Below are 24,130 nucleotides of genomic sequence, written 5' to 3'. Positions count from 1 at the left end.
CAGCTGAGTTTAAAAAAAAGAGGACTTAAGTAACTTTTTCTACAAAGATGGTATGTTATCTGCAAGCCTATAAAATGTTTGATATCATTGATAAGTATATTTATATAAATAAATATAAATCGGGGGCTAGAACTATGGTTTGGCAGTTATGAGCACTTGTTCTTTCTAAGATCCAGGGTTCAACTCCCAGCACCCACACACTGATTCATACCTGCCTGTAACTCCAGTTCCAGGGCTCCCTAGGCCTGCTTCCGGCCTCAGATGGCACCTACATGCATGTGGGTTCACAGATAGACAAGGAAGTACAACAATGCACATAAATAAAAATTAAAAAAAGATTATGTAAGTCAAAGCTACAGTATCATACCCAGTAGCATGGCTTCAGTTAGCTGGGGAAGCACAGGTCAGGTGTGGTGGCCCAAACCTTTAACCCCAGCACTTGGGGGGCAACCTGTTCTACATAGTGAATTCCAGGACAAGCAGAGCAACATAATAGAAGGACTCTGCCTCAAAAGGAGAGGGAGGGAAGGAGGGAAGGAAAGAGAGAGAGTACAAGTGCTATATGTCACCAATGTCCCAGTCACTTGGAAAATTTTGACAGTCCACTGAAAAGTTAAATAGAGAATTAGTCTATGCCTTAGCAATTTTCCTGCTAGGTGCACACTCAGGAGAAATGAAAAAATGTGGCCACAAAGACAGCAGTTCAGGAACATTCCTACAGTAGCACTGTTCATCCTAGCCAAAGGCTGAAACTCAATGTTCAGTGAATGAATAAACCTACCGCGCAGATACAATGATAGACACAATAAGAGGAACGGGCGTGGTTAGCTCGGACTGGTTTTGGACGGTGAGGGAAAACTAGGAAATCAGACATGGCATAATATTGTGAACACACTGACTACCACCAAATTACGCACTTTAAATCGATTGACTGTGAATTATGTAAATTCCCCTTTTAGTGAAAAAAATTACATAACATCTGGGGGTTTTGAAAATCAAGTTTAGCCTTTTCCTAATTTGTTTTGGTTTCTAAGTAATTTTTAAAGCCCCTCTACAAATTTAATATTCTTTCTTTATCCAACTCTTATGGCAAATTTGGATTCTTCTTGTGATACTGTTAAAAATAACCTGCACCCGTGTAGAGATGCGTTCCAGCCTACTTTTCACTAAGAGACAAACAAGTAAAAAGAAGGCTAGTGAATTCATAACATTAAAAACTCAACAGCACAGGAATAACATCTTTATAGAAACCTCTTTATACTACAGCAACCTTGGTGAGATTCTAATTTTCAATGAAATAAACCCACTTCTTAATGTTTTTAGTTGATCTGGCAATGGCCCAGGAGATTGGCTCCGTGTGTGGAGATGCTAGCCCAACAGGCCTGATGACCTGAGTTTGATCCCCTGAACTCCTGTGAAAAACTGGATGTTGTGGTGAGCGCGTGTAATCCAAACACCTCTACAGCAAGATAGGAAATAGAGATAGGGAATCTCCCAGAAGCCCCGGGGGACAGCTAGCTAGAATATACTGTGTTGTAGTAGTAAAAAGAGACACTGTCACTAGGTGAAAACTGGAGGTCCTCTGACCTCCATAAGCACACTATAGCCAGCTCACATGCACACACACACACCCTGGTTTTGTTTTGTTTTTTTAATATTGCTTTAACAAGGAATTGCTTAATCACCATTCAGAACTCTATTCTTCAGGGTTTTTTTATTATTTTATTATGCAAATATGTGTAAGAAACTAAACTGCTAGTAGTGAGTTTGTGAGGGTACTCGAGTCAAAATCATTTCAAGCTCTTTTCACAAGAAAAGTTTTTATAGGGAAAAGCATATAGCTGCTATATTCAAAAATGAAATCTGTATGGATTAGGTAAAAAAAATAAAATATGGAAGGAAATATTGTTTTCAAATATACATTGACCTCTTGCAGGTATGTGGTTCATTTTCGTACAGCTAAGAAAAACAAACAAATAAACACTGTCCCAGAGGTGTCTAGGACACCGCAAATAAGGTTTCCAAAATGCCTAGAATCATAGCTTCTACTCAACAATAATGTTCTACGGATGTTTTAAATGCCACTAAGAACCAAACACCAGCTGCTTTACTTTCTAGTTGTGAATACAATCACAACACTTGAAAATGAGTAGTCAAACCTGATAGAACACTGACAGAGAATAAACTTGAGAATGTATAAAGCAACCTCAAACAAAGAGCTCCTTACACATCTAGACTTCAACCCCAGACAAGGTTTGCTATGTAGCCAGGATGGCCTCGAATGTGCGATCCTCCTGGTTCAACCTCCAGAGAGCTGGATTATAAACACTCAGCACACATCAGATTTATCAACAGGGTTTGAATTTGCCAAGCAAACAGCACGGGCTGTGAGTCGTTTTCCATGTTCACGCCCTCCCAGCAAGCACCGCGCTTACCTTTGCTGGGTCGTTGGGGTGGTTTTGGGAAGAGAGAGGCACAGACATTACCTGTTTTTCTTAATACACTTTCAATGAATAATAATAACGCATAAAGTGAAATTTAAAAGTGGTTGAAAATCAATGTAAGTCTAGTTTTCAGATCTGCTAACATACATTGTAAAGCACTTCAAGAAAATACTGCTAGCCGCAGGTGGTGGTGGTGCACACTTTTAGTTCCAACACTTGTGAAGCAGAGGTGGGTGGATCTCTGAGTTCTAGGACAGCCTGGGATACAGAAAAACCCTGTCTCAAACACCGCCCTCCCCAACACAGGCACGCACGCGCGCGCACACACACACACACACACACACACCCACACACACACACGTACATACACAGAATGCTTCAAATTGGCCTAGAGAAAGCATGTGGCTTATATTTATATCTGTATCTGTTATTTCTCCTTTACCTTTAATTACTTGGAATTTTCAAGAAAGGCTTACAAAATAAGAATCATTACCTAAAACCTTCATATCAATCCCTGAAAGCTTAAAATAAAAACTAAGTTTCACAAAATAAATACACGGAAGCAGCTATAATAGTAATAGCCTTTATTTAAAATAGTTTTAATTTAGGAAGCTCAGTTTATATGAGTTTCCAACTAATTATTAGAATCAAAGACAAACAAACAAAAAAAAGCCAAAGAAAATCCTCTGTAGAAAAAATACACAAGAACATTTCTACATATGAAAAACAGTAAACATTCTTTACAGCCAGACACCCATGTGCTAGTGTGAATGCCACCTAGTGAACACCACTGTCGACCTTGAGATCTGATTTGTTCTTGTCATTCTTCACCGAGTAGATGAAATATGTTAGGGTGTCTTTTTCATTCACGGGAATAGACCTAAAGTGGCAACCAACTATCTGCAAAGAAGAGAGAACCGAGTCAATGTTAGCTGTAACAGATGCCGCGAGTTGAGTACAAGCTGCCACTCTGTCAAAGTTACAGAACCCCAAGAGATACTCTTCTGAAAATTAAGCTGTTTTAACAAAATATAAATAATCCCCAAAGCACATAAAAAACAAAATATGATAAACAAAAGACAGTCTGATTTCAAAGGACCCGTTAGTCTACTCAATTCATATACTCTAAGTATTTTGCCTGCTTTGGTCCACTCAGTTCATGTGGCATTGGCTATACGTATTTTTCCCTTTAAACTTTACAACTTTAGCTTAGAAAGTACATATTCTTAAACATTAAATATCAATGAGATAAGAACTGACGTACATCATACGAGGGAGAGTCTAGACTGTATTCCCAGGAAAAGATTAATATAAAGTAAACAAAACAAAACAAACGCTGGTAACGAACTATGATACTATAAATATCTTGGTGCAGTCAGTATTCGTTCTTTATATGTTTCTTACAAAATTTCCCAATTAAAACTTAAGAATGGAAAATTAGAGGAGCTAGAGGGATGCTCGGCAGGACTGCTTTCCTGCTTCCTTGTCTTCTCACTACACATACTGAATGTGGACACAGCTACACCCGAGTAAGAAACTGGGCTGCTAAGGTGTGTGTTCAGATTCTAGAAGGCTGCCTGTTCTTCTAGAACAGAAAATAACTCTGAACGAATACAACTGTTTTAGAAGACCGGATTTGAGTTATTTACTATATATAATATATATCAGTTCTCGGCTCCTCTGTTAAAGAGCAGATGACTACGCTTCATTAATGTCTAGCATATTTCATCATAGTAGGGGATGTCTTTATAGTTATGTGGTGCCACTTTTAAAGGAAAGTTGTATTTCTGTTGCCTAGACAAGAAATATAGGAGAAAATTTGGCTAGTTAGCATACTGAATTCTAACAATGTTAAAGAGCTTTCTGCAAAGAATTTTAACTTGGATTTACCTTTTATTTACTATGTACATTAGAAATGTAGGCTAACTCCTAAAGTCAAGGTGAAGAATGAGAAAACTCATGCAAATACACACACACACACACACACAAAGGGAGAGAGATTTCTGTCCTGTCTATTCAGTGGAAATTTTTACTTTAGATATAAAGTATAATTATTTAAATCTGCAAATATGTTAAAGTGCACAAATTTTGTGGTTCTATTACTTCTTGAACCACCCCCTTCCTGTGCCACACACACACACAGAGCTAACTTCCAAAGCACACTGAAGGAAGCAAAGTCCTATACAAAGCAAACTTTAAGCAAAAGCTTGGATAAAATCTTTGCTCTCTCTTGATGTAAAGAAAGCATCCTCTACTTCAAAACAACAACTATTGACAACAACCCAAAAGTGAAATCAGAAAGTTAGGAAGTCCTGCTTCAAGGCTCATCCTGTAGGCCTATTCCAAAGAAACTTCGCAAACTGAATTCTGATAAATGCTTATTTATTTCCTATGCCTCAATTAGGTGTTCAATAAATAGTCACTGAATAATTAGAAATTCAAACCGGAATAATAAAAACTCACTGAATATTTATTTTGAAAAATCACTATAAAAAGATGCTGTGAATAAATTTTCTAGGTGGCAGACAGATGTTTCCAAACAACTCTATTCTCCCACAATAGACTATTAACTTTGACTCTCCTATGTGTAATGTACTATTCCATGTACAACATTTACCTAGAACACCATCACTTACTGACCCCTTGTTGGTGCGAACAGGTTTGTTTAAACTGTATAAAACTTACATTTACCTCAACAAGTTGTGCTTTATTAAGACCTGGTCTGGTTGGAAGCTTGAAGTGTCTTTTGTATCTTCTAAGTGTATTTACTTGTAATTGGTACAAATCCACCTAGAAAAAATTAATATACAAATTAGTTCACTCTGCTGGAAGGATATCACTGATCTGTATGGCAAAGGGCACTTCCATCTCAGCACCGTAACAATCTCATTTGCATAACCAGAGCTATAGTTTATTAAACAGTTCCAGATTTTGGGGATGCATAGTATAAACTTTTAGAGAACAAAAAAGGAAGTTATATGCCAAGGGCTATGAAAACTGTCACCTGAGATTTAACATGAGTACAAACACATGTAAACTGACTGTAGTATTTGTATTTAATTTTGAGATTTCTCAGATGCTTTAAACATTTAATACTTAGCACAAATATTGACATAAAGGTTCTGGAATCGTCAGTACACCTATGATTGACACTTCCCGCAGAAGTCTCGTCTACCTCTGGAGTGTCGATATCCTGGACAGGAGAATCTCCGCCATCATCGTCACTCCCTTTCCTCTTTCTTCTGTTCCGAACACTCTGAATTAAGTTTTTGTGATAATCACAAATGTAAAGATGTCTTGCCTGAAACAGAAAAAGTTTCGTCGATTTTGAGTACAGAAAAATGCAGCTCTGTAATTAGTAAAATGCATAAACCTGTTATGCCCGAATCTGTGGAATCTGTGGGTCCCCACAAAAGCCAACAAAGGAGACGGAGTCACACATGTAAAAGCAAAGAGCCTTTATTTTAATCAAGTTTGCAAACTCGGTCTAACCGGAGAGTCCTGGGCTCAACTAGAATAGGGTTTTATAGTAGTAAAGGTCCCCACTTTATAGTAGTAAAGGTGAGGGGGTTTCTGAGGTTTTAAGACCCCTGATTGGCTGATATTCCTCTAGGATTTCTTGGTGACTGTGCGCTGGCAGGTGTTTCTATCTACAGTGCTTGGAATGCCAGGCATTTCCTTTGAATGGTCTGTTCTTGGGTCGGGGTCGGGTGATCTCAGCTAGTGGTTTCTCCTGCAGCCCTGCATAGTCTCAGGGTAAACAGGGAGACTCCAGCCTCCATCGAAATTCATAGATGGCCTGAGTCTCAGGTGATAATGGTTGGAGGAAGTAAAGAACTTCCTTTCTGCCCAGACTTAGATCATCATGGCTGGCCCTCACAGGCCCAAGTGAATGACTGAACATACAGTCTAAGCGGGCCACTGTTAAGACGATGTAATGTCCCTTTCCAATTTTAAAACGGGTGCCCGGCTCTAACATTAGCAGGTGGGTGAGGGGGCCGTCAGGAAGAGGTGAGTGGTACCACTGGAGAAAACAGGCAGGCTATGCATTTTCTAAAATGTGCTTTGAATTCATATCCTAATTATGTTTAAATTTCAAGTGCTAAAGTTTCTTTTTTAAGAATTAAATGAATGTATTTATCTCTATCGTGTTGCTTTCAGTTAAAGCAAACGGAAACTATTCACGTTCATTTGCCAAGTTTCTCATGGGCCCTACGGAAAAACTGCTTAAACAGAATCACAAATAGTTACATAGCAAGAGACAGGGAACACAGAGCTGAATACTCTCTCTCTCTCCCCCCCCCCCCCCCCCCCTTTAAGGCTACAATTAAGGGCAGAATGAACACTTTTAAATTAACTTCTAAGCTAAGGGCAAGTTAAAAATATACACTACGTATGGAGATTCTGTATCCTGTTCTTCATTTGCCATCAGTCAGAGCTCTGAAAAGTAGCAATGGATCGCTCTGAAACCTCACAGCTGGCCAAAAGAGCAGACGGGTATGGAAACGGAAAAAAAGAAATCCCGATGGCTGCCGAGCGGGCTGTAAAACCGCGGAGGCTTATTTGCAGCCTCGGTTCGGAGCAGTTGCCCCAGGAGCTGACACCGCAAACGCCGTTTACAACCACCTCCCACCAAGGCACTGTTGAGCTCTGCTTCCCTCTCTGTGTACAAGAGAAAGGATTTCCCTTCTCTGTGTCGTGGGGTCCTGCCAGACACTACTTTCCCTAAAGGAGCGGAGCTACTCCCTGGGGCCAAACGCTGGCTCGGGCAGCAAAACAAAGGCGCCTCCATTCCAGAAGGGGCTGCCCGGCTACAAGAAAACTACTTGGGCCCTCGCTGCCGCGGTCCCCTTTGTTTCGTTTCCAGATCGCAGCAAAGGAGGAAGAGGGAAGCCTGGCGTGGGAGAGACGCGAGGCAGCGGGAGTCCGAGTGAGGGGCGGAGGGGACCCGCACCACTGCGCCAGCGCGCGCTGGGGGAGGTGGCCCGAGTTGCAGCGACTTTGTTTCAATCGGAGAACCCACTAATCCCACCTGCAGCCCAGACCCGAGGACTCATGAACCCCGCCAACGACCGGGCTGGGCAAGCAGGGTAGGGCAGGGCAGGGCGGTCCCGTGGCCACTTACACTCTTATCCAGCTCGATCTTCACCTTCTTCTGCGAGATGCTCTTCTGGATCCTCTTGCTGAAGCTGGCGTTGCCAGCCGCGCGCCCGCACCGCTCGCCGTCCTCCCGCAGACAACAGAGTTGTCCCGGGCCGGGACCGGCCGCTCCGGGGGGTCCTGCAGCCGAGACCGCACCAGCACCCGGTACCTCCGCCCCACCGCCCGCCGCGTTCCCATTCCCCGCCGAAGTGGCGGCAGCTGCAGCAGCGACCACCGCGGCCACCGCAGCTGCCGCGTCCCCGCCGCGGCTCATCTCCTCCGGAGTGAAGCCGTTCATGTCTGCCAGCTCGGGGGCGCCGGCGCCGCCACAGAGCCCCGCTCGCCGCGCCGCTCCGCCTCCTTCTTCGGGGCGGCCGTTCACTCGGCACCCCAAGTGTGGTGGCGACACGGTCCGACGCCCAGAGTCCCGGGTCTGTCGGTCTGTCTGCGCCGGAATAGTGGCCGGTTCCTGGGACTGTGATCAGGAGTGGAGTGGCTCCTAGAAAGGGGACCTCACTCACTGTCACATGGAGACTTCAGCAGTTGGACCGCGGCTCCACCGCCTCTTCCAGCCCCAGGACCTGCGCGAGTGAGACGCCCCTCCTCCGGCCCCGCCCCTCCACTGCCGCGCGGCCCCACGGGAATAGTAGTTCTCAGTAGCGGAGCCAATTTAATCTCCGTTCTGATTACGGTGTGGACCGGCTGGATGAACTACTCATCCCAGCGCGCACCGCGCGGTGAGCAGCCCATGAGAGTTTTTTTTTTTTTTTCCATTCCAAGCACCGGGCTAATCCGAGTATGAGGTCAGGCTTAACACTGTTTCCTTGCTTTTCTTTCCTGCGAGCAAGGGCTGTTTTTAGCTCCTGTTATGTCGCAAAGTTAGTGTTTAGACGGCCAGCCGACTCCTGGGAAGAAGCATAAATTGTGTGTGTCAGTAGTGGGGTACTAGGGAGTAAGCGAGAAAAAGTTGATGGTCTGTTTCATATTTATATTAAAAACTAGGGCGATCTGGCGCTCATTAGGCGCTGGGTCCTGCATCTCCACCTCCTCGCCCCAGCGGACTTCTGGAGCACGGCAGGTCCTAGGCACACCCGTGTGCCCACCGGTTGACAGGCACCTGGCTGCTTTTCCCTCTACTGCCCCTTGAGTTCCTTGCAAACGGATCTAACTAAGATCATTTAGAGGAACCTCGCTGCAGGACTTCTCAAAAACTTCGCAGCTCTGGCTATAGGGAACAAGGAGAGAGAAACCTTTCTTGAGTCATACACATGCGTACACGTATGCTTGTGTGTGTCGCGGATGTGTGTGTGTCTGCGCGCGCGCGCATGGGTACGTGTGTGTGCTCGCGTAAGCGTGTATTCCTGCCCTGTGGTGGGCGGGGTGGAAGGATGGGCGTGGCCATGCCAGCTTTGCACCTCTGCTAATTGTTGGACTATTTAGCAATCCCACCGATTAAACAAAAATACTGGGGGCTGGAGAGATGGCTCAGTGGTTAAGAGCACTGACAGCTCTTCCAGAGAACCTGAGTTCAATTCCCAGCACCCACATGGCAGCTCACAATTGTCTGAAGATCCAGTTGCAGGGGATCTAACACCTTCACACCAATGCACATAAAATAAAAGTTAAATAAACCATAAAAAATATTTAAAAAAAAATACTGTATTTCAGGTAGAGGAGTTTTGAAAGAAAGCCCGTTTAGACCTAGTCAGTTTCCTAACATTTGAAACATTTACCGAGAAACTCAAAGCAATCCATGTTATCTGTGAGTTTCTGTCCTCAGATAGTGCAGTGAAAATTGGTGAATACACTTTTATTATTGATGGTAATTTTTATCTCGTACATGTTAAATTATAGATTAATATATTTAGTCAATTATTCGAAAATTCTAGGCTCTCGTGCCTTCCCCCACGTCATTTCTTCCGTCTCTGGGATTCGGATTCAGTACACATTAGGTCTCCCACTGTATCCTTTGCGTTTCCTACCTTATCTTGGTGGCTTTGTTTTGCTTTGAATTTCCTTTTAATTCTTTTTTTTTTTTTTTTTTTTTTTTTTTTTTTTGGTTTTTCGAGACAGGGTTTCTCTGTAGCTTTGGAGCCTGTCCTGGAACTAGCTCTTGTAGACCAGGCTGGTCTCGAACTCACAGAGATCCGCCTGCCTCTGCCTCCCGAGTGCTGGGATTAAAGGCGTGCGCCACCGCTGCCCGGCTCCTTTTAATTCTTTTAACCCGATCTTAGTCTCACATTGTCTGTTTAGGTGTACCCAATCTGCTCCAAAATTCACCATAGTTTTGGGGGTTTTGTTATACTTCTTAGTCTTATAATTCCTATGTTGTTTTTCCCCCAAATCTTAAATGTCACCAATTTTCCAGTCCTCTGACAAAATGTAGAAGTTTGACTTTTTCTTCAATAAAGCTTGACTGTTTAAAAATCATTAAAAACAATGATTTTTAGACTCTTTTTTTATTAAGTCTGTTTCACTTGTCTATTGTTTCTGGTGATGACTCACACCTGACTCTTCCAATTGTCTCTGCTCACCTTTCGTTTTATGTGAAAGAAATAATTATAGAATAATTTGAATTATGCTACTACAGAACAGCTTCCAATCCTTCTCTGTGGGGCTAAAAATCCTTAACCAATTAAAGCCTGTGGGCTTCCTATACAAGTAGGTGTTCTAGTTCATACGCCCATTGTGGGGCTACGGTCCTTGCTCTATAGTGAGTTACTTGCTTATTGTAGTGCCGGGAATTGAACCCGGGGCTTTGTTCGTGCTAAGTGACTGCCCTACAACTGAACTACAGTCCCAGCCCAAGAAAGACCTTCTATAGTTCCTTAGGGCGAACTGAAGTCCCGCCCTCTAAGTGACCAGCAAACGCTCAGTTTTGCTCTTCCTAATTTCTCAAGTGTCGGTGTTCGATTAGTCGGCCTGACACAGACCTAGATACACCTGGAAAGAAGGAATCTCAATCGAGGACTCCCCTCCTTCCGATTGGTCTATGTGCATTTCTGTGGGGCATTTTCGGGGTTGTTGATTGATAAGGGAGGGATCCGGCCACCGCGGCTGGGACCAGCCATGTGGAAGTGGGCCTGGACTGTGAGAAAGGTGGATGAAGATGCTGGGGGAAGCAAGCCAGGAGGTAAGCAGTGTTTGTCTGGGGTCTCTGCTTGAGTTCCTGCCTTGGCTTCCCTTGACGATAGACTGTAACTTGCAAACCAGATAAACCCTTTACCCAAGCTGCTCTCGGTCATGGTGAGAGAAGTAACTAATATACCTGGATGTGCCGGTAACTGCATACATTAAAGCAGCACCTGCATTTTGATGCAATCTATAGTTTAACATTTTGCTCAGCTAAATCTGTGGCTTCTACCGTGATTTCGTTCCCACCAATATGAAGTCACCTAGTGCTGGAATTTGCTCTGGCCCTAAAATTATTGTGGCTATCACTATCACAAAACTATTAATTTTTTGAAAAAAACTTAACGTGACTTAAAATGCCCAGGACCCCAAATTAAATACACAAATGTAAAGATTTGATGCTAAGATATACAGTTGTGAGTGAGAGGATAACAGTGTTTGTCTTTCTGGGTCTGGGTTTTCACTCAGTGTAACATTTTCCAGCTCCATCCATGTAGCTGCAGAGTTCATGAGTTCATTTTTCTTTCCAGCTGACTAAAATTCCATTGTACATAGACACCACGTTTTCATTATCTGTCACCAGTTGGTGACTATTTGGGCTGTCATGTCCTAGCAGCTCAATGAACACGGTAAACGTGTAGCCTCCGCAGCGGAAAAATCGAGTCCTTGGGGCATGTGCCCAGGATTGACCATCTGACTCAGAGGGTCGACCTATTTTTCATTTTCTTGAAGAACCTGTGCAGGGGTTCCCATCATGGCCGTACCAGTTTACTCTCACCAACAGTGCCTCAAGGGTCCTCTTTCCCCACATTCTTCCCAGCGTTTAGTATCTTTTGTTTTCTTAATCTAAAGCCGTTCCGACGGGCAAAGATGAAATCTCAGATTAGCTCTAAGTTGTATTTCTAGGGATAAGGGTGGGGGCCACTTTAAACATATTTCTTAGCCATTTGCATTTCATCTTTGGAGAGCTCTGTCCAGTTCTATAAAAAAAAAAAAACTGGGTTGTTTGTTTTCTTGGTGTTTAGATTTTTGAATTCCTTGTGTATGTCAAACATGCATTTTCTGTCAGATGCTTAGCTGCCAAAGATGCAGGAAAAAAAATGCTCCCATTTCTGTAGGCTGTCTCTTCCGTCAGTTACGTTTGCTTTGTGATATAAAAACTTTTTAATTTCATGATGTCCCACGTGTTGATTGTCAGTCCTATTTGCTGGGTGACCAGAGTCTGTAGAAAATAAGTATTGGCACAGTACTCGGCCAGAAACGGGATGTCCGTCTGTCTGTCTGTTCTCTCTCTCTCTCTCTCTCTCTCTCTCTCTCTCTCTCTCTCTCTCTCTCTCTCTCTCTCTCTCTCACACACACACACACACACACACACACAGCACTTAGGACCATCTTAGTTGAGGAGGTAGATAGACCGTAAAAGCCCGAGGTTGACTTGGACCGACAGTGTTTAGCAGTGTCTACAGTACATGGCAGGACCACAGCAGAGTTCACAGCATCTGTGTTCGCTTGAACAAGACCTACACCAGACCAAGCCAGACAGGGTTCTATCACGAAAGGTGAAAGGGTTCACAAGCCTCCTTCCCTAGCTGAGGCAATGTGGATAGTTGAAGGCTCCCGAGGGACAGAGAGTCCCTCCTCTTTCAGAACATGTCAGCCATGCTGTGGTACAGGCCCCACCCCCAGGAGCATGTGGGTAGCATAAAATGGACTCGAAAGGCTATAAAAAGAAAAATAAGGAATATGAAGTTGGGGAGGCGGGGCTAGGGAAGTGAAGGTGGATCTGAGAGGAGTTCACGGGAGGAATGACAGTTGAAAATGATCAAAATACAATGCATGCAATTCTCAAATAATTAATAAAGTCATATCTGCAGTTTTATTTATTTTGAGACAGAGTCTCACTATGGAAATTATCTGTTCTGGAACTCACTATGTGGACCAAGCTAGCCTTAAACTCACAGAGATCCACCTGCCTCTGCCTCCCAAGTGCTGGGATTAAAGACATGTGCCACTATTCCCAGTTATAAATTAAAAAAAAAATAATCCCAGGACCAGAGCTCAAGACATGGCTCAGCAGTTAAGAGCATTAGCTGCTCTCACAGAGGTCCTGGGTTCAATTCCCAGCAACCACAGGATGGCTCACAACCTTCTATAACTCCAGTTTCAAGGTATCCAGCGCCCTCTTCTGGTATCTCCAGGCATTGCATATATGAGGTGCACAGATGTACATACAATCAAAATACTCATGCAAATCAAATAAAAAGGAAGAGGAAAATCTAAAAGGCCCAAACCAAGAATTCTGAGACTATTCCATGTATTTGTTATTTTCCTCACTGCTATAACAAAATACCTGAGCAAAGCAACTTAAGAAAGATGTGGTGGCTTGGATGAAAATGGTCCCCACAGGGTCACCTATTTGCAGGCTCAGTCCCTAGTTGATGAATTATTGGGAAAGGATTAGGAGATATAGGAGTCACTGACAGATGGCTTTGTGGTTTCAAAAGCTCATGCCAGGCCTAGTATTTCTCTCTGCTGGTTCCCTGTGGATCAGAATGTAAAGCTCTCAGCTATTTCTCCAGCACCATCCCTGCCTGCCTGCCACCATGCTCCCCTCTGTGACGATAATGAACTAATAACCCTCTGAAACTGTAAGCCAGCCCCACATAGAATGCTTTCCTCTTAAAGAGTTGCCTTGGTCACAGTGTCTCTTCACAGCAAAGAACAGTGATCAAGACAGAAGGAAAGGTTTATTTTGGCTTCCTGTTATAGAGGAAATGCATGAGGGTAGGGAAGGCATGACAGCAGGGTCCAGAGGATGCTCAATGGGGAAGGTACGGCAGCAGGGTACAGAGGATGCTCAATCCTTTGCATCTGTAGTCAGGAAGAAGAATGCCATGAAAGTGTTCTCAGCTCACTTTCTTCTTTTTGGTTAGGCCCAGGATCCCAACCCCTAGAATGGTATAACATTCACAGGTGGGTGTTCTCATTCAACTAACTGGCTCTAGATCATACCTTACAGGCATGTCCTGAGCCTACCCTACTTCAGATAATCTGCCACAGGTTTGCCCTCCAGGTAAATTAACATCCTGTCATGCTGACCATCAATATTAACCATCATATCTTCCCACCCATAATTCAATTAAATTGAAATGAGGCCCTCTTAAACATTTCTGCTTCGTATTCCAGTAGCTTGGGCTCAAAAGAAAAGAATTTGACAAATCTTTTTGCAGTGCCATAACAAAACGTTGCTTTATCTTAAAGAGCCCCAATCTAACTTTTCAAAAATACCTATGCTATGATGCTGCTAACAAATCTTTATATTATCTACTTTTGGTGTATTCTGACATAGCTTTATGGTCAGAGCGGGTCCATATAACTGACTCCAATTCAGTCACTTAGAATTACAGTGTTCATTATGTGGAGCCGATAATCAGAGCACTTCAGAGAGACTCTCCATGTCTTCAGAACACGTGCAAGGGGAGCTGAATCAAGTTCAGTGCTCTACTTCGAATGTGATTTGTCTCTCAAGATTCATGTGTTAGAAGCTTGGTCTCCAGTGTGGCAATTGTTAGCACCTGGTGGCACATTCAGCATATGGAGACCAGCGAGAAGCCACCAGGCCACTGCCTTGAGAAAGTGGGTTCTCTTGCCAGTGGTCTGTTAGAAAAAGAACAGGGTTGCCCTGTTTTGTTTCTTTTGCTTCCTATATCGTGGCATGGCTCCTGCCATTGTGATGTCATGAGGTCTTCACCAGAACATACACACTTATGTTCTGTATGCTCTTGAACCTTCTAAATAAAGTTTCCCTTTATAGTGGACTTAGCCTCCACTGTTAGGAAGGGGGCTCCTCCAGGAGGGTATTACTGTGGAACTAAGTCATTGCTACAACCATACTTGAAGATATGGAAGATATTTTAGACCTCGGTAGCATGTAAAGGAGGGATGCTTAGGGATGGCCTAGAGTGCTGTGAGAGATTTACACGTGATGCTGGCGAGGTATAGCAATGAGAAGCCACCCTTGTCACACTGCTTACCCTGCTGGAACGGAGTTGGCTGTGATGTGTCCACAACCTACAGCTTTAAGGTGCAATCTAAGAGTGAAAGGTTACTTCATTAGGAAAAACCCCCAAAGTATCAAAGCATTCAGAAAGAGTCTTTTGTGGGTTTTTTTTTCTGGTTTTTTGAGACAGTGTTTCTCTGTTGTCCTGGAACTCATTTTGTAGGCCAGGCTGGCCTTGAATTCTCTGAGATTTACCTGCTTCTGCCTCCCAAGTGCTGGGATTGAAGGTGTGCACCACCACTGCCAGGCTCAGTAAGGGACTGATGGCTGATTTTGGTCAGATTTATAATAGGACTTGGGAGCAAAAGCAAACAGTAGCAAGGTTTTGACTATGTGCTTCCTGATACATTTTCAAGTGTGGCAAGAGACAAAATGTATCAGTGCAGCTGTGATGCTCCTTGCTGAAAATATTAGCAGGGATAAAAGAGAGCAGGCACTGTGCATCCAGCTCAGTGGGAAGAAGAGTAAGCCCGAGCTGCAGGAAGCCATGAGACTGCCTCTCCCATCACAGCTAGCTCATAGACTAGCTAGCTCATAGACTAGGTAGCTCATAGACTAGCTAGCTCATTGGGGCAGAATGCTTCAGGAATGAGCATGAGGTCACCTTTCATGTTCTCAGAGCCCAGGACCCACTTGGGATTCTGTGTGTCCTGAAGTGCTCTGAAAGTCCTGCCACCATAGTGATGTCACCCTGGGCTGGAATTATGACATCATAGCAATGGGCAATGCAGAGGAGGTCCCATAAGACTGGATAGAAGTCTGCCATGGAATCAGAGCCCTTGCAGGAATTTGGCCAGTAGGATCTGTATCAGAGCCTAGGAAAGTAGAGGACTCAGTGGTATTGCAGGACCGACTTCATTAAGCCTCAGACATTAGCCTGAGAGAGAACCCATGCTTAGTTTATACAAAGGAGAATCTGGAAAAATTAAAGTGACACTGGCTGCATCTAATTTATTTTTTTTAATATTTTTATGGTTTATTTAACGTTATTTTATTTGCATTGGTGTGAAGGTGTCAGATCCCCTGCAAATGAATCTTCAGACAGTTGTGAGTTGTCATGTGGGTGCTGGGAATTGAACCTGGGTCCTCTGGAACAGTAGTCAGTGCTCTTAACCACTGAGCCATTTCTCCAGCCCCTGCATCTAATTTCTTGTGAGTTATCTTGAAATAATGTACTCAAGAAGGAAAATGATTTGTCTTGGGGTTGCTATGCTGGGAAAAAGAAAAAGAAATATGCTCTTTAAAAGATTAGATCAGGAGCTGGTGGGATGACTCCGAGGTTGGGAGCACATACTGTTCTTCCAGAGGATCTGAGTTGCATTCCCAACGCTGCCAGGGTGGTTTCCAATAGTCTGAAACTTCAGTTCCAGGGGATCTAATGCCCTCTTCTAGTCCCTGAGGGCACCAGATATATATATGTAGTGCACAGACATGTATGCAGACAAAACACCCAACATGGAAATAAATAAATCTTTTTAAGAAGTTATGAATCACTGGCTGCCTCCAACAGCACTCGTCTAAAAGTATTATTACATTCTTTTTCTGAAATACTAAGACTAGGAAAGGTACTCTCCCTGCCCCCCAGCCCCACCCCAGTTCTCCTGTTTGGACCCAGGGCTCTGCTGATGCTAGGCAATCAGTCTGCCCCTGAGTTACATCCCTAACTCTGAGGAGCTATTCTTACTGGGTCCATAAGTAGACAATGCCAAGGTGAGACTGCTGATTTTCTTTCCTTTCTCCCATGACTCTGAAAGCACCATTCTCATTCATACTGAATTCTCTACCAACGGCTTGTAGAATCAAGTACTCTTAAAAGTAGGAATGAAGAACACCGTGGTTATTAAACAGGCAATTAAGAGTGCTCTTTACAGTGATCTAGATTTTTTTTTAAATATTTATTTATTTATTATGTATACAGTATTCTGTATGTGTGTAGGCCTGCAGGCCAGAAGAGAACACCAGATCTCATTACAGATGATTGTGAGCCACCATGTGGTTGCTGGGAATTGAACTCAGGACCTTTGGAAGAGCAGGCAATGCTCTTAACTGCTGAGCCATCTCTCCAGCCCCAGTGATCTAGATTTTTAAGAAGACTGGTAAAGGGATAGAACAAGATACTTCACATTTTTCTAATAATGTATTTATTCTTATTTTTATGTGCATTGGTGTTTTGCCTGCAGGTATGATGGGTGACGGGGTCAGATCTTGGAGTTACAGACGGTTGTGCCAGAGCACTCAGTGCTCTTAGCCGCTGAGCTGCCTCTCCAGCCCCTAGATTTTTCAAAGAGGCTGAAAGTATTTAGTTTAGTAGAAATGATTTATTGTCCTTAATTAGCTTCTAAAAGCAACCTGTTAACCTAGAAAATAATGTGTTCAGTTTTCAAATTGAAATTTTCACCCACTGATTTAGTCATTGACATTTGGGGGCGCTGTCCTGAGAACTGCAGATATTCCCAGCCTTCAAGAAACTTGGCAACAAGAATTCTTTCTACCACACACTCTCCTTCATAAAGCTTCTTGGGGTTTTAATTCTTTTGAAATTCATAAGCTTCTTTAGGCAGAGGAACTTTGCATCTGCTAGAGAAAGAGAGAGGTAAACATACTACTGCTTACCCTTGCCTAGGTGTCTCTAACCTATTCTACTTCGATGTTCATTTCTGTCCCGGGGAGTAGGGGGCTGGGAGTAGTTCTTTTTCCTAAGTGGAAGAAGGCAGCTCCATGCTCCAAGTCGGGGCAATCTGGAAATGTCTAAGAATGAACTACCTCCCATGCTGGCAACCTTCCTCCAGTAAAAGATTTATTAAACAGATAATCCGTCTCTCTTGGCTCTTGGGGGGATACCTCTGAGGCTCCTGTTGGTTCCCAGCTCTCTCCCGTGAGACTATGTTCAGGTCATTAGCAATAGTAGGTAGCTTGATGGCACACCCTTTATTGACTGCCTTCCCCCCTTTGTCTTGCTTCCCCACCTTCCACTGGTGTTTCCTGAATCCCGTAGATAAACTACTGCACTAAAATCCTTGTCTGGGCTTCTACAGGGCGTTTCCACTCCGTTCTTCCCCTAATACCTGCCCCTTAGCTAAAATACTTAGTTGAGTGTGTGGGCACATGATTTAAGAAAAGCCAGCTGGAATCCTTCCCAGGGAATTTTGCCAATCTGGAAGAGGGAGCTTTCGGCTCTCTTTTCTGTTTTCTGTTTTATTTAGGCACCATTCATTCTCCATCCAACGGACCACTGCGGGCCCAAAGTAGAAACTTAACCGTCGTAGTATTTCATAGTTAATGAAATAAATTGTTGAAATGTCTCTGCTGCCAACCTGCGTAGGTTGTCAGCTGTAGACTTAAAGGTTATGCAACCCTGTTATTTCAGCACACCACAGAGGCATAGCCTGTGACCATAGTTAGAAGCAGAGACGCGGGACCAGGTTGCTTGGGATTTACTCTCTGACACGTGCCAGCTGTTTGTGCCGGCCATTGTTTATCGCTTCCATTCCAGTCTTGTAGGACTCTTGGTGTCCTCCAAAGCGACACTTGTTAATTGCTTTCCAGGTCACTTCTGATGATAGGGGAATAAAAGGCATGCAGGAAAGAGGAGACAGTTTTCCCTTCGGACTCCAGCAGTCTCGGGGGGCATTCTGGGCTCTTTCACCGTGGCCTCTCCAGTGGCAGAAGCAGGGTGACGGCTTGCTGGCTTCCTGCAAAGGGGCTGCCAGAGGCGCTCTGAAGACACAATTATGTTCAGCTAACCTCGGGATCTCCGGATTTGTGGGTCTGGATCCCAGTGTTCCATTCGGCATTTCCTAGTGCTAGGGGAGTGCCTGCTGCCTATCAACTCTAGCATCAAATGTGAGCATCAGCAATTAAAAGTCACCTCTGAGTAACAGTAGCTTCCTCTCCCTTTTCCTCGGGCCCTTCCAGTTCTTTTGTTCTGATTCCACCAGTAATCAAGGTCATTAGACTTTTATTTCTGTAGGTGAAGCCAGGCTAATGCTGTGGTCTTGAGCGAGCGCTTGCTCTTCGCTAGACTCCTAGAAAACAAAGGCATTGGCGCACCCCTTCCTATCTCATAGGTGTTTTTATGAGGGTTGAGTGAGCAACCGCTTCCAGTGCTTAAAACAGTACAAAGCAAACACGGTCCTTAGCTAAATAATTGATACTGTGTGTCATTCCGTTACTAAATGTGTGGGTGTAGTGTTGGCTGGATTATAAAATCTAAAGCGTGCCTTCGTGCGTGGTCAACTCTGTGCCATTTGCCCTGACCGCCATCACTGCCTTTATTGCCATCGCTTCTGCGTGCTCCTGGGCTCCAGCCTTTCACGCCGCTCTTCTTTTCTAAGTCAGCCTGTCTAGTGCCCAATGTCCTCTCACATGGTTTAGACCTACGATGGGTGCTTTGGAGGTCTGCGGGCCCAAGTGTTCCATGACATTCTGTGTGTGGGGATGCTGTAGCGGTGGTTACATAACACAGAAAGCAGCTTTGGCAGCAAAAGATAGCTTTTGTTTCTTCTATTGAAAGTAGGTTGTTTTTTTCTCCCTCCTCTCTCATGTAATATATCCTGAATATAGTTTCCCCACCATCTAGTCCTCCCAGGTCCTCCTCACCCCCCTCCTTCCATCTGGGTCCACTCTGTTTCTGTCTCTCACTAGAAGACGAATAGGCTTCTAAGGGGGAAATAATAAAATTTTAAAAATTAAAAAAAAAAACCAACACTGACACATTGGAATTGGACAGAACAAACAGAAGGAAAAGAGCATAAGAGAAGGCACAAGAATCAGAGACCCACTTGTTTGCACACACAGGAATCCCATAAAAGACACTAATTGGAAGCCATGCTATGCAGGCTGAGGGCCTAGCGCAGACTCATTCAGGCCCCATGCATGCTGCTTCAGTCTCTGTGAGTTCGTATGAGCTTTGGTCATATAGATTTAGATGACCTGGATTTCTTGGTATCCTCCATCACCCCTGATTCTTACATTCTCTCTGCCTCCTTCCCTTCAGGGTTCCCTGAGCCCTAACAGGAGGGGTTTGATGGGAATATCCGATTTAGGGCTGAGTAGTCCAGGGTCTCTCACTCTCTGCATAATGTCTGCATGTGGGTTTCTGTATGTGTTCCCATCTTCTGTGGAGGGAACTTCTCTGATGACAGCTGAGCAAGGCACTGATCTATGAGTAGAGCAGATTGTCATTGGGAGTCATTTTATCTTATGGCTACGTTTTTTAAAAAAAAATATTTATTTATTATGTATACAATATTCTGTCTGTGTGTATGTCTGCAGGCCAGAAGAGGGCACCAGACCTCACTACAGATGGTTGTGAGCCACTATGTGGTTGCTGGGAATTGAACTCTGGACCTTTGGAAGAGCAAGCAATGCTCTTAACCTCTGAGCCATCTCTCCAACCCCTGGCTACATTTTTTTAAAGAGTAGTAGTATTTGGTTTCCCCGTAGGTCCCAGGGCTGTCTAGTCTCAGATTGTTGGTCACCAAGCAATGGGCGTTATGGGTTTCATCTCGTGGGATAGGCCTTACGTCAAATCAGATATTGTCTGGATGCTCCCACAAGCTTCATGCCTTCATTGTTCTAGCATGTCTTGCAGATAGGGCACCACTGTAGACCAAAGGTTTGTGTTTGAGTTTCTACATTTTTCATGGATAATAAAAATCCAGAGACAGATAATTTTGTTCAACTTGAAGATCAGAGAGGCAAAGCAGATCTTTTACCTCTACCAAATCTTCAGACAGAAAAGCTGAGATCCTGTCTCCACGAATCCTCAGACTCCACACTCCACTGAGTTCCTGTCTCTTCCCCCTTATATTTCTCTCTTCATCCAGCCTTATTGCTCCTGTCTCTACCTCCTTAGTGCTGGAATTAAAAGTGTGTGACTCCCAAACACTGGGATTAAAGATGTGAGCAAAGCTCCATCTGAATTTGTTTCAATCTTGTATAGCCCAGGGTAGCCTTGAACTCACAGAGGTCCATTTGCCTCTGTCTCCTGAGTCCTGGGATTAGAGGCATTTGCTACTATTCCCTGGCCTGTAGGGATGACTACAGTGTGACTGCTTTGCCCTCTGATCTTCAGGCAATCTTATTTATTAAAAAACAAATAATATTCCACTATATTTCCCCTCTTTTGTCAAAAATAAAGGCTATAACTATATACAATAACTATATACAATATATACAGGCAATAAATACATCAACAATGTCTAATCTGTTTGCACTTGAAAAATTCAGAGAAAATACTCCATATCTAGCCTATTATGATGAGTCCAAAGAGTTGAACCTAATTCACTTTCTATTCTAATTTGCAATATCAAGTTATCTTTTAATGTCTCTCAACCTTTTACACTTCTTTAGTGAATTTCTTTTCGGAGTCTGGTAAACAAGGAAAACTATAAATATCTAGTCTTCAACTCCCTCAGAGACCCAAGGAGGAAATATTATTAACTGTGTAAGCAGGAAGTGCAAGCAAGTGACTTCCAAAGAATGTGAGAAATGACAGAAACAACTGGCTGCCCTGATAGTCACCCACAGTTCCTCCACAATGTTGGGGCATCATCTTCGGCCTACAGGCCTAAAATATTCAAAAGACTTTTCTGTGAAGCAGGATATTCTGAAGGGCTGTCCCTCCTTGTCCTGACAATGTTTTGCAGTCACTCTCTTTTGTGTCCTACTTGTCCAATTAGGGACAGCATACTGTCAGCAGTCAAGGCAAGGGCATTTTCTTGCCCAGTGGCTTACTTTTGCTACAAAGAAAGTAAACTCCATGTGGTGCTTCTTCAATGCCCATTATCTGCTTTGAAGTAGATTGATGCTGCCAGGATCAGACATGTCTCATTGTCATAAACAACCAAAAGGAACTTATGTTATTAAAACATCTTAAATGCCATATTCTATTGATCTCTGAAGTGTTTGAAAATGATCTATCTAAAATATATCTTTGTTTGACCTTGAAAACATACCTAATGTGATTACAAGTTCAATTATAATAGGTGATTAACTACGAACCTGCATTTCCATATTATCCTAAACCATTGGTAATAATTTTCAAGGACTGGAAATTTGCATTACATTGTTAAATGAGTTGTATAGGTACAATCCTTTGGAAAAGAATAGAAATGTGTGTATAGTATGTTCTAACAAAATAATTTCAAATTTGTATCAATATACAAAATTTGTATAAAATATACAAAAGTCCAATCCAATGTAAAACATTTAAAACTAATGGTTGCTTTTTAAAAGTAAATTCAATAATCTGCCTCTTGGGGGCTGGAAAGATGGCTCAGTGGTTAAGAGCACAGGCTGCTCTTCCAGAGGTCCTGAGTTCAATTCCCAGCAACCACATGGTGGCTCATAGACATCTTTAATGAGATCTGGCTCCGCCTTCTGGCATGCGGGCATACATGGAGGCAGAATGTTGTACATAATAAAAATAAATAAAAAATAATCTGCCTCTTTATCTTATCATATCTATAACCCCCTTTTTCCTTTTCAAAACAAGAACGTTGAATCTAATTTCCTTTGTTTAGTTATTTACCTGACCATTACCAATAACAATTTGTAACCAATCACCAAAACAACAACAAATATCCATAATCCAATGAAAAACCAAAAACCACCCACCCCACCTCTTGGGATGTGATCATCATGTTCTTACATTTACTTCCTGCTGTCTGGAGGTATGGCATCTTAGGGGATTCTAAGTCCTGGGAGAGGTAGCTGCATCATTTATTGCCCAGTCTCTGCATAATGGGAAAGTGCAGGGCTTGTCTCAAGTCTTGGCTAGAGTAGTCTGTTAGACTGCATCATCTCAGCTAGCCACCTCAAATTTGTTCTGATCAGTTTGTAGTACAAAGCTGATCTTTAGGTGGTGTTCTTCAGCTTAGTGGTGTTATCATCGTCCTAGAGGAATCACTGTTATGGGCCCATCCTCCTTTTGGAGACTTCAAAGGTCACTGTTAGGCATGCTCATGGTTCACTGCAGAAAACTGATAGAGACTCAAACCTGAAATCATGTACAGGAAAGTAGATGAAACTCTTTTCTAGAATTAAGTAGTCTTCTATATGACCATTAACATCACAACAAAAAGTTTAAGTTTAAAATATATATACATTAATCTTATAAATTTTATTCCTTAGCCTAGATTTAGAGGAGAAAGGCACACTCCAGCTCCAAAGTCAGCTTTAATTTTTAATTAGACTGGGACTATAAAAAGACTATTTGCATTATATGTCTGTAGAGAACAACAGAAACAAATATTTGGGAAGATTTAAGAAATTTTATCCTGTTGGAATGTGACATGTCAATAGTCCAATTTACTCTTTTTCTTGAGACTTTTTTTTCTGGATGATTTGTCCTTTTTCTTTAGATGTCTTATTTTCCAGGGGTCTTCAGATTCCCTAGTTGGATACCTTTATTCTGCTGAAAAGACAGAAACAAAATCCTTCCTCAACCCTAATTTTGGGAAGATTCTCTTTTGGCAAGTTATTTCTGAGTAAATAAAAAGCCTTTGTCAGTGTCATAGGTTAGTTTAGATTAAACACCTATGCTGTTTGAACTATCATTTCTTCTAATTAAGAGGTGTTTCTTGTTCAAACTGAACCTTTATCAATTTTGATAGTATCCATAGCTTTTCTTCTCCTATGGAAACAAACACAAAGCCTATCTCCAATGTAGAACATGTCCTGGTTTCCATTATGAGGTCAGTACATCTTTAAAGTATATCATCTGATTTAATTCTGTAGTTTTTCTACTATCTAACGTCTTTCTGCAGCTGTTGTTCCTTTCTTATTAACATTTAGAAAATTCAAAATTGATAAAGCATTATGCAATCTATTTCTGGGGTATTTATCACCCCTTTCTGTTTATAAACAATATCAAGCAAGAAACATGTGATAAATGTTTCAATAATTATCCTATCCTAAGAAGTCTAAGTCTTGTATTATAAATAACTTGGCCAAGTCATCAGAGAAAAGTAACTACAAGTATCTAGTCTTCAACCTCATCGAAGTCCTGAGAAATAACATTACTTGAGTAAGCAGGAAGTGCACTCAAGCAACTTCCAAAATGTGCAACAAATGACAAAGACAACTGGCTACCTGGGCAATCATCCAAAGTCTCATTTGCAACATTGGAACAACCAACTTTGGCTAAGTCCTAGAATAACTGACAGACCAGTTTCAGAGGCAGGAAATCTTTCAAAACCCTCTTACCCTGTCTTGGTAGGATTTGACAGTCTTTTTTCTTGTATCCTACTTGTCCTGTCTGGACATGGTGCATTTTGTCAGTGGTTGATGCATGGGCAGTTCCTTGCCCAAAGGCCAGTTTGCCAAGAAGAAAACAAGCTCCAAGTGG

At 42.8% G+C, this 24,130-nt stretch overlaps 1 protein-coding gene across 1 annotated transcript; it reads right to left on the bottom strand.

Annotated features, from left to right (window-relative positions):
- Positions 1-3,013: 3,013 nt before the first annotated feature.
- On the bottom strand, positions 3,014-8,164 carry Sap30 (Sin3A associated protein 30). Its single transcript, XM_038327199.1, has 4 exons — positions 7,570-8,164; positions 5,620-5,745; positions 5,136-5,234; positions 3,014-3,344 (listed from the first exon to the last, which is right to left on the bottom strand). The coding sequence occupies exons 1-4, from the start codon at positions 7,882-7,884 to the stop codon at positions 3,222-3,224; spliced, it is 663 nt and encodes a 220-aa protein (XP_038183127.1). The 5' UTR covers positions 7,885-8,164; the 3' UTR covers positions 3,014-3,221.
- Positions 8,165-24,130: the final 15,966 nt, after the last annotated feature.

The sequence above is a fragment of the Arvicola amphibius genome, chromosome 4 (genome assembly GCF_903992535.2).
Source record: "Arvicola amphibius chromosome 4, mArvAmp1.2, whole genome shotgun sequence".
Taxonomy (NCBI): domain Eukaryota; kingdom Metazoa; phylum Chordata; class Mammalia; order Rodentia; family Cricetidae; genus Arvicola; species Arvicola amphibius.
Note: the sequence above shows the minus strand (reverse complement) of the source record. Positions and strands in the feature narration are given on the sequence as shown.